Here is an 18993-nt window from a genome sequence, read left to right as displayed (position 1 = left end):
ACTTATCCCCTCCCCCACCACTTGCTCTGATGCGCGGGTGCACGTGCCAGTACAGAGTGATGCCTGGGCTCTGGAGCCTGGTGCAGCTGTTTGGAGCCTCCTGGCTGCAGCCAGCCCCGGCTCTGGGTAGCTGCTGCCAGCCACAAAGCCCAGGATGCTCACAGCAGGCAGCTGAGATGCTGCAAGCCCTGCTGGGAGCAGCTCGGGCTCCGTCACTCGCAGCTGCTACCCAGAGCCGAGGCTGGCTGTGGCATGCCGAGCAAAATGGTCTCAGGTGCCATGCTCGGCAAGCGTGCTGGGGGTTGCTGACATAGTATTTTAAAATATTCTGTTGCCAAGTCAGTTTTTATCTCCAGTTAATTATTTTCCCTATTTTTTAATAAATATTTTCTTAACATGGAACATTCATTTTCAAATCTAGGTATTTTCTCAACTGTTTGTTATTGTTCATAATCCTAAAGCCCATTGTTTCATTTAATGTAGTTGTTCCATCATCATAGAAATCTGTTCAACATCAAGTTATCATAGGGCATGTTTACAAGTGCAATTACTATGCCTGAATTTTCTGCACAGGAAATTCAGGCTCATTAAAGCACTTCCTGGTGCACATCTACAGATGCGCCTGCATTGGGAGCAAATTGCGCCTGACAGAAGCAACCCAGCCCTGCTCTGCCCCTGTCCTGCTCTGCCCCCATGCAACAGTGAGGGAGAGCTCCAGGGCCAGTTCCGTCCCAGCCACAGAGAGACTGGGGCTGGCCCGGAACCCTGGGGGGCAGAGGGAGCTGTCCTGGCTCTGGGAGCCTCCCCCTCCTAGCTGCAGGGAGATTATGGCTGGTCTCTTGGGGATCAAGCCCAGCCCTGCTCTTTTCACAGCTGGAAGGGAGTAGCCCTTGGAGCCACGATAGCTCCCTCTGCCCTCTGGAGCTTGGGGGCTTAGCCAGGCAGCAGTTGTGGCCCCCTGCTGCCTGGGATGACTGGAAGCAATTTACAATTTGCTCCTGCTCAGTAGCTATGTGTGCTACTGTGCATTAGTTAATGCACTATTCTTCTAGTACCCATAAGTACTGGTACTAGCAAACAGTGCATTCAATGAATTTAATGTGTAGTAATTGCAATGCACATAAAGATGGTGATGCTTTACTGTGCGTTAATTAGTCTAATGTGCAGTAAAGTGTCTCGTCTCATGTAGACGCACCCATAGAATAGTCGTGCTGGAAGACACTTCAGGAAGTCATTAAGCACAACTCCCTTCTCATTTAGCTATTCAAAAATTAAACCCGCCTTATTTCCCCATTTCATAAGAATGTGTACATCCACAATCCTTGCACAACCTATATAAGAGCATTACTGCATCCCCTGTGTTCCAGAGAATTGTAAGAAAGGGAGCTCTGGGAGTCACCGTCTACATGTCTAGAGAGCTGACAGCTGGCAAGGGTGGACGCATATATTTATATATATATGCACATGTTCATTCAGTGTTATGATGTACCCTCACAAATAGTGTTGCAAATCATTTCACTGGAACTGCAGCTCAACTAGCGATCGCTCTACAGCTTCCAATACAACAACATACTACTAAACCACCCTATATCTGAATGATATTTAGTCACTTAATCTTTGGTACAAAATTCTGATTAGCTGACTTTCAATCAGAGTATGCCATAATCAGCTACTTTAACATGGAGAAAAACAGGAGGTACATAATATAAACCTACATTAAAACCATTAAACATAGCTATTTTAGGACTCATCCACAACTAATTACCTGTCAACTTACAGACTTTATAAATGTATATTATATTATATGCTACCATTTAATTGCCAAAATCTCAAAGAACTCAAAAGGTATAGCATAAAGCAGAGCTGTACAACTGGCAACCAGTCCCTGAGGAGGCTCCTGGTCTGGGTGTTGCTCCTCCTAAACCTGCATTGCTCTTTTGCTGCTGCTGCCAGCACTGAAGTCTCAGGACAGGATGGCCCAGAAGGCCAAGGGAGCTCAGGGGATCTGGGGAGCACAGCATGGGACAATGAGAGGAGGCCCACCGCATGGTGCGGTAAAGAACGGAGAAGCCCATGTGGGATTATGATGTGCAGGGCATAGAAGCATTGATACAGAGCAGTGGAGCACCTACTACATGGCATGGGGCCCAAAGGGCCTGCAGCCCCTGGCCACTTAGAAATAAGACAGCCCTGGCATAAAGTATCATTCAACTACAATGATAACTAAAATAGATATTTTGATCTACTAACCTACATGTTTAATAACATTATGTATTATTGCTGAATATCTAATTTAGATCCTTGATTAAATTTTAAAACTAGTTATTTTCTTCAACAAGACACTATTTTCCTTTATCAAACATTGTCTTTGCCACAGTCAATCATCATTACAGGAATTCTTAAGGTTAAAAAGGGAGCAATAAAAAATAGGAAGTGCATGCATTAACCCTCTTAAGTATACCACCTGCTGTATTTGGTTATAAGCAGGACAGAGTCCTACGTTTCACAAACTACCCTAATTATTGTCTAAATTGCCTTTATTTTGAACTTGTGAATATTATAAAGCTCCACTAATGCTAACAAATCATTGTTTCCATAGTTACTCAAGTGGAAAAAGCAAAGGGAAACTATAAATAGTGCAAGGTCTGATGAGTCTATGGCATCAACAAAATGTGAGTTATGCAATACGTTAAAGTGTTGAAAAGAACTACTTAACTCATTTTCAACTTTGCCATCCTTGATTAATATACTCTTCTCTCAAGCACAGCAATTAGAATCTTTGTACCATCTCAAACAATTGGGCATTTTTTCTATATATAATGTATATCTTATATCAAAATATACATTTTATACCTTTCAAAAAACTCACTAAAAATATAGGATGGAAAAAACCCCAATAACCCTTCCCTCCCCCCACAGGAAAAACAAAAACCCAAGATAAACTTACTATATATTGCAAGTCTTCATATTAAGACCAACCAAAATCAACCATAAAACAATTTGGCTGAAATTTTTGGAAGATAACTGAGCTTACAAGCTTTAGAAATTTACTGAGGTGAAATTACTGCAAAAATACTATTTCCAGTTTACATTATGATTGTTATAAAAGTCGAGAGTCTCCTTTACAGATAGAGAAGGGCGACCCTCAAGTGTTCAGTGAACACAGCAGTACCTCCAATTAAGCTGAAGAACTGAGGAATTTTTCTTCCAGAGTTTGAAGAAAAGCACTGAGTTGTTCTCCAAAAGGAAGCCATACTTATATCTTCAGCTGTCATATTTTTATGTAATGAAAACTTTGCATGCTCTTTTTGTTCCCAGTAACAATAAGACTAAACAAATGCTACAGATTCCAATATATCAAAGATACTCCAAATATTTAATTATTTCTTTTTGCTTTGGTGTTCCCTCATCTCCAGACTTCCTCTTGCAGAAATTGCTGAAAATCTGAACAGGCGTTTTTGATCCACCTTTCATTCTAGTTAGGGACCAAATTAAATGTCAAAAAACTATAAGGACATTTGAAAACATTTTATGTTTGTATTTGTCCCCTCATTTATATTGTGATAATATTTTCTCCTGTTCTAACATTGCAGAAAGAATCTACCATTCTACCATTACAGAACTGTAATTCAAGGGTTTGAATCCTATTTTCACATTATTTGTGATACTTTTTTTCAAAATTGTACATTTTACATTCTTCATTGAGCATGTAATCCTTTTTGGTCTTTGTTTCTTTTGTAACACAAAACTGTCTTGTTAGTTTGTACACCAGCCTTATTGATAATGTTTTGGGTACAGAATCTGAGAGCTCATTTATTTGTACTTTTCTCAGATGAATATGTAGCAAAGCTCAAAACAACATAAATAATGTCTCTGAAAAATATGAAGAATGCCTTGCATTCAAAAGCTTGTCTAACTCCAGTCCAACTATGCAGCTGGTGTAATAAAAGCAAGAACCCTTAGGCTAGGCTTGAGGAGGTTGGGGAAGGTTAGATCATGTGAAAAATGGCCACCCAATCTAAATTAAATCACCCAGGTGCAGATCTTACACTTAGATTCCTACTTAGTATGAACTGTACAAAAATTCAGGAAGTTTAAATTGGTCTAAAAATGACCTACCTGATCCAAGTTAACCCAACCTTGGAGTAAGTCTAACTTAGATTGGATCCTGTGAGACTGATCTAATCTGTACATTTCCTAGTGCAGCCCCAGGATTGGAAAAGCACAATTGCTGGCCCCAGCCCTAAGCTCTTCCTACCCCGCTGCCACGGACTGGCTATTTTTAGGCCCCTGGTCCCTTGCCCTGCTCCTACACAGACAACCCCCACAACCCATGGACCACCCACCTTCTCCCCAGAGCCCATCAAACCCCTCCATCCTGCAAGCTGCTCCCAGAGCTGGTTTTACCAGCATTTGCTGGGAGCTGATAAAACTTAGGGGAAGGGAGAGGTGGACAGCTCTAGGGACTTAATTCACTAGGGGGGTGCTTGTTCATCTGGGGGTGGTGAGGATCAGGAGCCTACAATAGCTCCTGGCTCTGGAGGGGGGGCAGGGAAGAGAGAGCCCCCCCATCCCACCAAACTCCCCTGCAGAGCCACCAGTTTCCCGCCACCCCAACTTACTTCCATCAGGCTCCTAGGACCAGTGAACACTGATAAAACCATCCCTGGGGGCAGTTTGTGGAACTGGGGGAAATTTAGCAGCACTGGGGAGCCTGGAGGGGCCTTTGGCAAAATCGTAGAGCCTCTCTGACTGCCAATTCCCCTACCCCTCTGCAGACCCTGCCAATACCTGGATCACTCCCCCAATTTCCCTGGAGACCTGCTTGCTCCCCCGATTCCCCAATCTCCTTATGGACCCTGTCAACCCCCTGATCCTTCCCATGACCCTGCTTGCTCCCTGATCCTCTCCAAGCCCCCTGTGGATTCTGCTCAGCCACCTGATCTCCCCACCCTGACATGGACTCCAATTGTCCCCCTAGAATTCTCTGCCAATTCCCCCATCCTGACTTACCTTAGATCGTGTGGCCATGTTTAACACAATCTAACACCCCCCTAACCTCCCTGAATGCTTTCCCTTAACCTCACCAAATATTGTAATGTTTTCTAAATTCAGAACTTGTAGAACCCTCCCTGGACCAGATAAATATAAATCCTTTACTTGACCCATCTGATACACAAGAAATTCATGCCTGGCTAAGTACATGAAATATTCCCATTCTACTTAAGTGGAGTTCCAGTAGGTATGAAATTAGCTGATCAGCCCAGAACATAGCTACAAAATGTTTATATTACAGTTTAAGAGCCTTGTCATATCTGTAAATGAAAATTTCCCCATAAAGGAATCATCATCATGCTTTTGATGCTTTGGCCCCTAGAAGGGAGTCATATGTGCCATGGTAGAAAGTTAAATATTTAGGATGAAAAAGTGGGCGCAAATCTTTTCTTGCCTTACAGATACTGATTACAGGAAGCTCTAGAGGGTTGGAAAAAAATCAAGTGTATTGCTATAAAGTAAAAGGCTGCCTATCTGAAATACTATGGGGAAAGTTGTCAACAGTAAATAGTTGATATACTAATGTACAGGATTCCTGATTCTATCCTATTATCATGTTTTTACATATCAGTGAGTTTCCCCTAAAACAGAAAATGCAAACATACTAAAAATTCTTTTTAGGTTATGCATGTGTATTAATTTAAGAGATTAATCTAAGTGGCTAGTTAGTTTCTTTACTTGTGACATGAACTCTTGTCATCATATAAACCAAGTTCTTAATTTAAAACCTTTTTCAGAAAGCCATTCTTATTGGCAATGAAATACACAAATTGAAAGCAGTAGTTACGGTTACTCAACTGAGTAACAGAAAAGCCCGAAACTATAGTAATTATTGCCTTCACAACACAGAATTACTGTTATTAAAAAAATGTAGCTTCTCTTCTAGTTTCCCATAAGCATTTTAATATATTTAATGTTTTAGCTAGGCCTTTAAGTAGGCAGACTAGCAGCACAGAAAATAAATATTTTCCTTACCTGTGTATACAGTTATTAGATTCGAGATATGCCATACCAGAAGCAGCATCTAATGAAAATTTCACTAACTGTTTGATTTTTAGCTCATCTTTCTTCTTTCTTAAAAAGGAAAGGAAATCACCTCCTAGAAAAATAGACAGATGGACAATAAGACATGACAGCAATGATACCTACATCTCTCTCATTAGGAATGCTTCACTGAACAAAAAGTATTACACTATCAGTTATACTTTTCAACTAATTTGTCTAAGGCTAGGATAAAAAAAAATAGAACACGTTCCCATCAGTGTGAGGTCTCCTTTAGCTACCCTAAATACTGATCTAAGTGCCCCTAAGTGAAAACTGCACAAAGCACGACAAGATTTAATCAAGACCATATTTTTATTACACGGTACATCAGATTTTCCTCTGTCTGTATTCAATATATACTTGAACAACAGTGAATTATGGACTAAAATAGCTTATTTTAACAGGGTGAGATAAGAAGCAGCTTTAAGTTCTTCATGTTAGCTGCAATGGTTTATTGAAAACCGTAAATATGCAAAAGGTGATTTGCAGATATAAGATCCTTAAGAAATGGATCTTGTGATTTAGAATGAAGTAAACAAGAGGAAATGCAAGTTCTAATAGACTTCTATAGACTGTGTCAGAACTTGAATTAAAGATCCCTTTCTAGAGGGAGACTCACTGAGACAGACAATGTCAGCAATTACAATACTGTATTTACTCAAACATAAGAGGACTCTGAATACAAGACCCCCCAATAATTATATACATGAAAATGTATAGTTTTGTTATAATTTTCCAGGTATAGAAGCTAATCATTGGAGGTTTACCTTCAATTTGTCCTCCTCCCACTGCTACAGCTGGGAAAATAAATTGGTAGGGAGGGGGTCAGGTAGCCCCCTTATCCTTCATTTGCTCCCCCTGCAGCCATTTCCCCTGCTCCTTGCTGCCAGAACCTCCTTTCCCTGAGCATATGGAAGTGAAGGGCAAATTTGAAAACAATGATCTTGAAATACGTATTTCTGTTGTAATTTGCATAAAATTACTACAGGTACACATAGACTTGGTTCATCCAGAATTGATGCAATTTGCCTTTTTTGACACTGCTGTAAGTTTTAGAACAGGTATTCCTTAAGCAGTACTTTTGTCCCTATGTTTATATAATACAGACTAGGGTTGTGCAAAATGGCTGTGTTTCGATTCAGTTTCAGATTCAGCCATTTTGGAGGACAGTGATTCATTTTTGTGTTTTGGATCACTGTCCTGTTTCATTTGGGACGAATCCGTTTGGGAGATTTGGCTCTGCCAAATCTCCTATGAATGTTTTGAATGGACTGCAAGGCAAGCTTTGCACACGCCTACCCAGCCAGGTGGGGCTTGAGGTCTCAGCAGGGAGCAGGACAGAGCCATGGGTGGTTCATCTGGGGGAGGGCCACTGACCTCTCTACAAGTGAGGAGATCTCTGTGCGGACCTCTGATCCCTGTCATACCGGGTTGTGGGCCAGGGAAGCAGCGCAGAGCAGCGAGCAAACTTGCTGGTCTCTGCTGCATGACTTAGCTCCGGAGGGAACAGAGATCCACATGGGTCTCCTCACTGCCACTGCCCACCCCACGCTGCCCTTGATCTCTGTTTCCTGAGGAGCCAGGTTGTGCAGCAGGGACCAGCATTGCCCTGCCATGTGATCTGGCTCTGCACAGATCCACGCCAGGATATTCTCATCACCACTACCTCAGACCTCTGCTCCCTGTGGAGCCAGGTCACGTAGCAGGGACCAGCAATGTCCTGCCACATGACCCAACTCCATGGGAAGCAGAGATCTGCGCTGGTGGGAGGGGGGTGTCCTTACTGCTGCTGCCCACCCCATGCAGCCCCACATCGCAAGGGGCGGTGTGAGGTGGGAAGCAGCAGCAAGGAGACCCCTGCTGTGGAGTCGAGTCACATGGCAGGGCAGCAGCATACAGCTGTTTCCCTGCAAGCCCGGCTCTGGAACTCTGAAATTTTCCAAAACATTTCTGAAATGTTTCGAATACCTCATTTCATTTTGAAGTATGTCTGTATACTCTACATACTCCTGCAAAGGGTCCATGTGCTACTTAGCTCCCTGACTCGGTGTTCTTGTCGAGTGTTGGGATGCTGCAAAAATGTATATGCAGATGAAGTGCAGGACAACCTAGTGTGCTCCAACTCATGGAGAGCAAGGCCACATTAACCGTATGAAACAGGATGAGAGATGGGGTGACAGAGCAACTCTGGGTGAACTGTTTGGGGCCCCATGAGGTGATGTTTACCAGATATTTAAGGCTAGTGAAGAAACAGGAATCATCGGAAATGGGAAAGGCAGGCACAGGTCAGACATGAGAGTGAAGAGGAACTCAAAACGTATTCAATGTAGTGGGTTACCATCACTTGAAAAAATCACTGCTGAGGGGGACCAAGTACAATGGGGACTACCATATATCTTACTCAGATGGGCTACACTAACCTATCTTTGTGGTAGGTTCCCATCAATATGTTTACCCAATATGGGCCTGACACGGGAAATACCATGACAACCAAGGTGGTTTTCCTAATGGCAGGGGAAAACCACAAATGTGGCAGGGGGTAGCACCTGACTGAGGTAATGCATAGTTAGTCTCCCACTTTCACTTCCAGTGGGAAGATTGCGGCTATACGCTGACTTTATGGAAATGGGAGACTCCTCCCTAGCTTGTTCCTGAGAGCATATGGCTGAGGGCAAGTGAAACTCAGGGGCATCTGCACCCTAAGCCTTTGGGCTTGGGCCTGCATGTAGAATGCCTGCCAAAGGATTTGGAAGTATCTTAAGCCCCAGGAGGGGGCAGAGAATGTTTGCCCATAGCAGGGCCATGTACGGTTCTTGAAGGACTTGCACAGATTTGGAAGCGATTTGGTTGATCTGACTTGAGACGCAACATTTTTTCCTAAAAAGGTTACCATCAATATATTTACCCATTATGGGCCATGGGTTTTATAGTCACACTAAAGTTGGCTACATTTAATCAGCTTCATAGTTGGTTTCCATTGCTGAGCACATGCTGCTTTTGGCAGCAGTTTAATGGTGGATAATGTATTTAGTGAGGTTTTTGTGGACGCAAATGTAAGATGAGGAGCTTTTTTTTCCATGCTGACTGGGATGAAAAACCTTGTCTTATATTTGAGTAAATACAGTATGTTTTTTCATAAGATTTACAGGCTGTTGTATGAAGAACCTTCCAGTCTTTGTTTGCTTTTATTCAGAATGTAACTGATTCGAGTGATCCTTTCTCTTAAGTAAAACATAATCTCTCTTAGCAATGGAAAGAGACATTAGCATATGCTAAATGTTTCAGCTGGGATTTTCTTAGCTGGATATATCTATTTATTTCACATTATAAGAGGTAAAAAGGTTATTAGAGAAAGATCTTATTAACAGCAGACTCTCTTGCCTACTAGCTTGAAGTCCTCAAATAGATAGAGTGCTTGTGAGAGGGATTAGGGACTTAATTGCAAACTGATACACTTTTCCCTCACTTTGCCAAGGATCTGGGCTTCTTTTGACACAAAGAGGCTGGAAGTGAAGGCTTAATGGGTTGTTCCTAAATGCAAACTCCCAGAACGTAAATACCTGCTTAACCTCCAATAAAGGTCTGATATCCCATCCCTGCCCCCGACACTTTTCTTAGCATTTGCCTTCAGGCACTTCAGAAACAAATATACTGTCCTAGTGCTCTAAATTCCGACTGACTTTTGCGTATCAGGTAAACATGTTGAGAACACGTAAATAATTTCACTTGCATATCCTTTATCAGTGACAAGCCCCAGATGAATAACTTTTTATTTTATTTTATTTGTTTGCAGTAAGATACCCAATAAACACATAGATATATACCTTCCGGGGGTGGGGGGAAGGGGATGGTGTTCTTATGTATACATATGCACAAACATAATACTGACATTTTTAACATGATACATAAATACATACTTTATATAGATTACATACCAAACTTCATATATGATATATGTTTGTGTTTGCATGTTTATAGTACATAGTAGAAATACATATATTTCAGTAAAGGTTACAGGGAGGAAAGTCCTTTTGCAGTGTTCAGTAACTGATTTCTCCTCTCACACTACTCCAGTGATTCTCAACCAAGGTGCCAATGGCACCCTGGGGTGCCATGAGATCCTTTCAAGGGTGCTGGAAGTGCCACACAATATTAGCGTTCTTAGATGTGCAATACAATTCACAAGATAAACGCAGAGACTTACTCTAGGAATCCAAAGTGTTAAAAGCATTTTATAATCGTAACAAAGATAATCAGGGTTAAAGTTTAAAACACAAAAATGGTTCAAGAATTTATTTTATATAGGCAAAATAGAACAAGCCTAGAAAAAAACTTTCGGCTCAACATTAGCAAAATTCTAAAAATAAACTCCATGGTGATAAGAAATAGTCTCCCAAGTAAAATGGTTCAAGCCTCCTTTTTTGGGTACATTGGTAGTCAAATTGGACAATAATCTTCTACATGAAAAACAGAGAACAATCCTGCTTTGGCACAAAGCAAAATGGCCAGTGCCCCTGGCAAATTCTAAAGCAATGCTGCAATTGGAATCAAAGGAATTTTATGTCCTGTCCCAAACCGCACACCTTCTGTCATGCCAGATGTGCATAGCAGGAGGCATTATGTTTTGGATGGGGTATAAATTTTCCCTATCATACCACTGCAGAGCTTCCCCCAGTCTGGGGGAATCAGGCAAGGGATGGATCAGGCAAGGGGTAGCTCTGTTCCAGACCAAAGGCTGCCCCCAGTCCTGAGCTAGGTCCAGACACTGAGCTGCTTGGGGTCAGGGTTGACAATAACTGATTGTTGGTCCTGGGGCAGCCCTAGGACAGTCTGAGACCTGGGGATAACCTGGGGCCAGTTCAGGGGCTGGGGCTTGGGACAACAATCAGCTGATTTATGGAGCCATGAATTGGTTGCACATATAGAACTGTTACTATTTATGGTGAGATTAACACATTAATCATACACTAACTGTAACATGTCCCACGGGTCAAGAAGAACTTTTTTTTATCTCTATCATCTACCATACTTGGTCCTGAAACAAGGACCTCTCAGATAAAGCATAGTATAACTTTACAGAAAAAAGGTACATCAGAGAACTTTCTTCATAATTCTACAAATGAAAAAGGGAGCTTCTTGGTCAATAAAACTGAACAGTAATGACCTAGAGATAAGAGTCCCAGATATTATGAGACATTTTAAAACAAAAGCATTATGGATGGAATGCCAGGTTTATCTTTATTTCTTCTACCACCTTGAAAGACAGCAAGCTGATGATGACGTAAAAGGTAACCATTCCTCAATACAGTCCATCTTTCCCATATTTCAACATATTCTTTCTAGTTATAGTATACTTGTAAATCATTTTCAAAGAAGAAAAACAGCAGCATAATTACAACATAACCTACAAATTTGTTATATACCAAACATTCATTGCTCAAGCATAAAGCAGCAGTTAAAAATATATAAGAATGTAAACTTATAGAATGTACTCATACTTATGGAAACCATGGGCTCCCCTTAGTTCCATAAACGTATCAGCAGCTATCTGCACATAGTAATTCAAAGCACTACACAAGGCAGACAAAAATTAAACAAAACTTCTAAGCAAATGCCAGGTGAAAAGTTATCTTCAGTCTAGAAGATTTAGCATGCCCAATAACCAATTGAGGAAAGTAAAGGAAAACAAAGGAATTAAGTTTCTGGAAGAGAAAGAAGTCTCCGCTCAAAGGGCGATACCAAAAATGAAGGAGCAAGCCCAAAATAAAAAGGATCTACCCACATGGATACCCTAAAGCTATTAGCAGGAATGTAAAATCAGTCAGAGACATTACAGAAAACTAGCTTACAGTCTATAAAATAACAGTGGCATCTGAACTGATGTGAAACCTCAGTTGCTGAACTTCACAAGAAGATAGCAGCCACTCACAGTTCAAAAGGAAGTCCCAAAACAGCCTCCTAGCCTTCAAAATTAAGACTAGCTGCTCTTGGAATTAAATTTATTCAAAAAAGGGAGAAAAGATCATACTCTGGTAATATTCCTAAAATGGTCAAAAAAGTAATATTTTTATCCTGATTCAACACAGTTACCAGAGAATTCATTAAGTTGAAGAAAGAAACAGAGTGAACCTGTCAAGATGCAAAATTATGAATGGTAGGAAGTGATATGGGGAATTTCAGTTTTATGTTTCATTTTTTGCAGGTCCTCTGACATTTATAAATTCAAAAGTGGAAGACACCAGAAGACGTTCTGCTAATGAAAGCAAAGACCCAAATATGTTTCATGTAACAACATTAAGATGCAATTAAACCTTGAGACCATGTCAGCCAGAGTGTAAACAGGAAAAAAAGATTAATAGAAACTTTTGGGAGCACTGAAAGAATCTCAGTATAACTTATTATTGATTCAACAAAATAAGTTCTAGTTAGAATAACAGAATGTAAACTTTTCAAAACCAGTGCCTAATAGTTCCACGTAGAGGAGCTCTTCTACCAAAGCAACAAAATTCTTTAAAATATTTATAGAACTGGCTACACAAAGATTTCAAAGTATAATAAATGTGAAAGACAAGTAAAATTTACAACAAGACGAGAAATATTACAGACTTTGGTCACAGCTGGTATTTCAATTCTAATAATTATCTCATTTTTATAATCTCCATCATCTCTTTTCTCTATTTTCCCCCCTACTGCTGGCTGCTCTTATTCATTGAATCATCTCTAAAATTATATTGTAAACCTTTCAAGCAGTGATTGTAACTTTTGTTGGTTCTGTAAAGTGTCAGTTACACTTGTGGGTACTGTTCATAGACAAAATAATAAAAATCAACTGTGCTTTAGAGTTCCTTGGAGAATTCTGTAGATCTAAAACTGGTTTGCAGAAATATAAATTTTCCATTCCTGACTTCAACATAGGAGAAAATTTCATCCACCAGTATGCCAGAGTCCCTAGCCAAATTCTTGAGTATAAATGAATATCACTGAATGTTATTTTTATACATAATCATATTGATAATAAAGGTGATATTTTATAGCCATTATTACATATTATTTCCTTTGTAAAGATGGAATAACCTCAACCTCCTGGAATTCCTTTGTATTCCTCCTTGTTTCTATAGCTGTCTAAATACATAGGATTTTCAGAAAGAAATTGGTGTATAATCAACAAAATTATGTGGAGGGAACTTTTTAAAAAACTTGCACATTTCTGAAATTGTCTTAAAAAACCCCAAGATAACCAAGAAATCAGTTCAGTTTTGGTAATACAGACAACAAAAACTGATAAACACCAGCAAATGAGTCATGCAAGCCAAGAACAAAACATTTAAGAGAAAATCTAAAACAGGCATGGAAGGGAGACTTCTTAGATTAGAGAATGTGGCTAAAAGCTTTGAGCAGTCTTCCCAGTCAACAGAGGAAGCCGTAATGATATGTTGCTTCATTACTGATGTAGAAAGAAGTTTAAGAAAGTGAGAGTAAGTCACTACTGCTTTGCAAGAGAATTCAAAACCTGATCCTTCAAAGTCTGCTTATTTTCTTGCTATGAAAAACTAACTCAAGATAAAGCAGGAAACACATCACAATTGGGTTCTTCTTTTATATTGCTCAAAATGAATTTTCAAGCTCAAATTTGTTTTTAATGGGACCTCCTTATATATGCCTGTCCAAAGAATCTTGTTAAGAAACAACATGCCTTCATTTATTTGAAGTGGAGAGCTCAGTGTCTGCTACTTTAACCATCACTCTGACTGGGTCTAATAAACAGCAGGGCCGTAACTTGATTATGGCACAGATCATGCAAAAAGACAAAGCAACATGAGAAAAAAGAAACAAAGTCCAATAAAAGAAAGATTTAAAAACAGAAGTTTTAAAAATGATAATACCAAAGGAGAAGGAAAAGATTTCTTAGGGTGATTTTTTTTTTTATTGGAGCAACTGCAGAGATGGGATAGAGCTAGAAAAGCTTTCAAATGCAAAATGTTTTTCAAGTCTAAGGAGTAAAAGCCAACACAGGATAGTAAAAAACAGTTAAAAGAGAGGGGAGAAAAATTCCCTGGGGTAGAAGATCAAGGCCTATCAAAAGGGAGGAGGGTCATTATTACCTTTTATATGTGGGAAGAATTCAAGAATCAGGTAGGTTATATTATGCCATAAAGCCAATATCAGTGTTAAGTCTTTGGTTCCTACTATACAGCAGGCTTATGCGAATAGAGAAGTATTCAATTCGGATTTGGATTCGGCCGATTCAGAGGACAGTGATTCCATTTGGAGATTTGGATCACTGTCTTGAATCAATTTGGCCAAATCATCTTTGGAAGATTTGGTGCTGATTCGGAGAGATTTGGAGATTCAGATCGGCAGCGGAGAGGCAGGCACAGCCGGGTGGCTGCAGGTTCTCTTGCAGCTCCTCCAGCTGTGCCTGCCTCTCCCTGGGCCCCTGCTCCCAGCGCTGCCATCCCCATATCCTGCACCCTTGCCCTGGCTGGGCAGCTTGTCCCTGCCCCAATATCTCCCCCTCCCCTGCCCTCTTTCCCTCCCCCAACCCCAACAGACTTACTATCTGGAGGCAGCTGTCAGCTACCTGTTTAATCTATGGCCGAATCTCTTAATTGGCTGAATCTTTTTCTGAATCAATTTGGAGCTTTTACTTGGTGTCCCAATTCGGATTCGGACATTTGGTCCTCGAATTGGCCGAATCTCCTCTGAATCGAATTCGCTAACGAAGCTTCACACAGCCCTACTATCCAGCCAGCTTATGAATGTTTGTTCCCAAGTTCTCCATTTAAAGGTGTTAGGTAGATTTCCCTTGAGCATGAGGATAGTGAGGTCAGAGAGGGAGTGGTTGTTCAGGAAAAAATATAACACTGATGGTGTAAGTCCATCTCTGTCCTTTATATTTTTCCTCTGAAAGTTCATTTTGGTGCATAGTTACTGTTTAGTTTCACCCACATATTTGTCATGAGGACAAATGGTGCACTAGATCATATATATCATGTTTTGAGAATGGCATGTGTAAGAACCCTGGATTCTGATGGTTTTATTACGTTTCGGGGTGTTAACTGTAGTAGCAGTGGAGATGTGCTGACAGGTTAAGCATTTTATGCCAAGGCAAGGCTATATCCTACTTGATGTCTGCTGGGTAGTGGGAACTAGCCTCCTGATGATGAGTTGGACAAGGTTCGGGGTTTGCTTGAAAGCCAAGACCAGAGAGGGGTTGGGAATATCTCTCTCAAGGTGTGATCTCTGTTGAGTATACACTGTTATTGTTTGATGATTCTACTGATAGGTTCCAGTGTGGAGTGGCAGGTGACTACCAGAAGTGCACATTCAGTCACAGGGAGGTTTCTTTTTATATTATAGAAAGTGTCCAAGGTATTTGGACAACTTTTACAAATGTATGGTTTATTTCTGTGCTGGAATGGCCCACTTAGCCAGCCTAAAATCTTCCTTTATACAACAAGGATACTCCAGCAGAGAAATAGACCCTACATTTGAAAACACTACCCAAATACTAATACTGTATATCTCAGGTTCACCTTCAGCTCCCTGGCTGGTGCACTAACCTTTCCCTTAAGGTAGAGGCAAGAAGAGCCAGCTGGAGGAGGGAGCTGGTGGCTAGATCCTCCAATTACTTTTGCAGCCAGAGGGCTGTGGGAAGTGGTGGCCAAGCAGGAGCCTGGAGACTATAATTTAATTCCTCACAGGCTGCATGCAGCCCCTGGATTGTCAGTTGGACTGCTTTGCATTACAATTAAGAGTTTAAAAAGTCTTCTTCCTCCAGGAACAAGTTATGAGGTCTTAAAGGTCTTAAACAGAAATTTAGCTTGGGTGTTAGGAAGAGCTCTCACTATGAGGTAGTTATACACTGAAACAGATTATGTAGAACCATCCATGGATGTTTTTAAGTGTGGGTTAGACAAACACTTATCTAGGATGGTTTATATCATGGTGATCCTGCGCTGAGCAGAAGGTCAGACTAGATGACCTTCTGCGGTTCTTTTCAGCCTTATTTTTTGAGTCTACAATTGCAGTGTTAGATAGAAAAGATGTCAACAGAAATAAGATGTGTATGTAAAGTAAAAGTAAACATAGACATAACTATACAAAAACTAGAAAGAATGGTTCAAAGCTTCAGCCTCTCTCTTTCCAAACCAGCTACTGGGCCTAAACATTAAGTTACATTTTACTACACAACTGCCCCAAATGTTGCTAACAAATGTAAATAAGATACAACGTCATTTGTTTCATGATGCTGCTTATTTTACAGATTAAAAAAACCCTGCTTCAGTGCCACAGCTTCCTGGATTAGGTAAAGCAATGCCAGAGAACTTTACTTTTTCTGATGTCCACTCTCACAGCTGATCAGTGATTAGTGACAACCATTCTCAGTGTCCATGGGGTACAGCATAGAATATTAATATATAATAGCAACTCCAGTGGGCAGCACCAGAATTGGACTAAATTGAAACTATGTTTCTAAGATTTTTTCTTTCAGGCAAAGAAATCTGACTGGTCTGGCAGCAACTGTTCTGACTTAAATTATGATGGAGACAACCTGATCTTAAAAACTGGCAATTCACCACAAGAATCCCAGGAAAAGCAAACCAAAAGAAATCTGAAATATTTAAAAAGAAAACTAAATAAGTAAAAAAGTCAATGCTCATTTTTGCTCCAGGTAAAATGAATTGATGCTATTACAAACCAAAGTTGCACTTGAACCAGCTCTTTGGCATGCAAAAAAATTCAATATTAAAAATTAAATGTATTTGAAAATAAAAATTAAGTATAAAAAATAAGAGCAAGAATTCTTGATCAGCAAGGGCTCATTAATGGCAACTAAATCCCCAACATCCTTTTTAAATACAATGAAAATGCATTTCTGTAATGTTTAAGCAGTGTTTTTTATTCTGTTTCAAGATGTAAAGTTTTGACATGGCATAGTTTCTATTCAATGAGAAAAATCCTCGTGGTGGCTAAACTTAGTAATGTCAGTGACACCATGGCTAGGGACAGACATTCAAAAAGCCTGAGCCTGAACTGATTCAAAATTTGCAGGTTAGTCTAACCTGCAAAGCTTGGACTGATCTGGAGGTTGATAATCATTCCCTTTTTCATTCTAGAACTGCAGGCACATGCCTGCACTGGCTCAGGCTAGAAGCTGGGGGGTGCTAAACCAGCCCTCCCTTTCCTTTCACAGAGCTGAGCTGAGGTGGGCATGGTCAGGCCTTGGCAGGATGCTCTCACTATTCTCCCACCTCCTGAGCTGCCCAGCAGGGAATGTTTATCACCCCTAACTCAGTGTTTATCAACCCATTAGGAAAACAAAGCCTCCCTCCATTAACTAATGGAGCTCTTCTTAAAAAGCTTTTCCAAGAAAGGACATTAAGCTACATGTTGATTATCTCCAAAAGGCCTGTCTGCCTTTGTTATCTTCAATGGCATGGACCACAGCCAGCATGTGGTCTGCTAGCTAATGCTGAAGTGTCTGCATAAGGCAGAGGAGCAGGGGGTTATTACCAGTTTGACTCAGATCAGTTAAGTCTGATACTACATTCAACCAGTCTTATCTCAAACTTTTTTCAGACATTTTCAAACTGGTCTATGTGCACTGAACATGTATTTTGTTACAGGTTTAAGCAAGTTTCTGATTACTTAAACTGGTTTATATATAATGTCTGTCCCTGGCCAGTAAATAAGCACACTTCCACTTCACAGAACTTATTAAATTAGATTTTTTTCAGTACTATGGGCATTTCTACTGTCCCAATATTCTATTTAATTCATGTAAGACTCTTAACACTTGTTAGTTACTATAAAAATGGAACTTTAAATACTGTAAAGGGGAAAAAGTCAATTTAATTGAAGAAAATATACTTTCTATTTTTAAATAAACAGGATTCCCCACTCTAATAAGTAACATCATCGGTATATTCCAATGAATATTCTGATACTGCCACCTGACTGGAAAATGGTTACAATGGAGGTTAAACTATAAGGTTTAATTTTGAATTTCATTGGTTGTTTTGTTAGAAGATTATTGTGAATTCAGAGCCACTTATAAAGTTTTCTTTGTTTCTGTGGGGTTTTTTGGCTTACAATTGTTTTATAACAAAATGAAGACAAATTACTGGAATTTTGCTAAAATTTCTTCTCCCCATCTATCAAAGTAAAATTTATTTTTAAATTCAGCAAGAAAATGGGTTAATCCTCACACTTAGCATGGCACTCAAGAAATCTCAGAATTACAAGTGAATTAAACATCATACAATTGAAATGATACAATAATCTTTGTCTTGACTTTTGCTTACATATCTACATTTGAAAAAATGTGAACCACAGTTTCTTATATGAACTGAACAGTTTTAGTAATCTATAAATGTTGAGTTTTAATATACAGTGTGTTGGTTTTATAAACATTTTAACCTCTTTCAAAATAATAAAGGTTGGTACACAAAACAAACTAAATAATTTAAAATCTCATTCTTTTTTCAGTATATCTAGGCAGCCAGACCAAGATAACTGTTTTCATTAATTCATATTTAAACAGAATGTAAATTTGTTTAGTCTCTTACATTATTCTCACATGCTGCCAGTTTCACACATTCTGTTACATTTCAGCAAAAAAGAATATGAGGCTTAAAACTGGAGGCTTAAAATTGCCAATACATTTTCAGTGCTTGGCTTGAACTGCTTATGATTATATGAACTTCCAGGTCCTTAGTGAAAGTGACCTAGTGTACATTTTATAGCTATTATTAACAATATATAAAAACTATATTTATACCTTAAAAGTCAAGACAGAACAAAGATATCTCTTACTTTTTCTGGGATATATTTTTTTTAATCAAGGTTTTGGGAAATGTTTTTTACTTATTCCATTCAGCCTTGATTGGG

At 39.8% G+C, this 18993-nt stretch overlaps 1 protein-coding gene across 2 annotated transcripts in view; it reads right to left on the bottom strand.

Moving 5' to 3' along the window:
• Positions 1-18993, bottom strand: part of FER (FER tyrosine kinase) — a 373188-nt gene that overhangs the window by 78370 nt on the left and 275825 nt on the right. For both annotated transcript variants that reach the window (XM_090038358.1, XM_090038357.1), the window contains one exon: positions 6031-6154. In XM_090038358.1, the coding sequence (XP_089894484.1) occupies positions 6031-6154 (124 nt within the window). The remainder of the gene's footprint in view (positions 1-6030; positions 6155-18993) is intronic.

The sequence above is a fragment of the Crocodylus siamensis genome, chromosome 3, assembly GCF_052110815.1.
Source record: "Crocodylus siamensis isolate JL-2025a chromosome 3, ASM5211081v1, whole genome shotgun sequence".
NCBI lineage: Eukaryota > Metazoa > Chordata > Crocodylia > Crocodylidae > Crocodylus > Crocodylus siamensis.
This window is presented reverse-complemented; position numbering and strand designations above follow the sequence as displayed.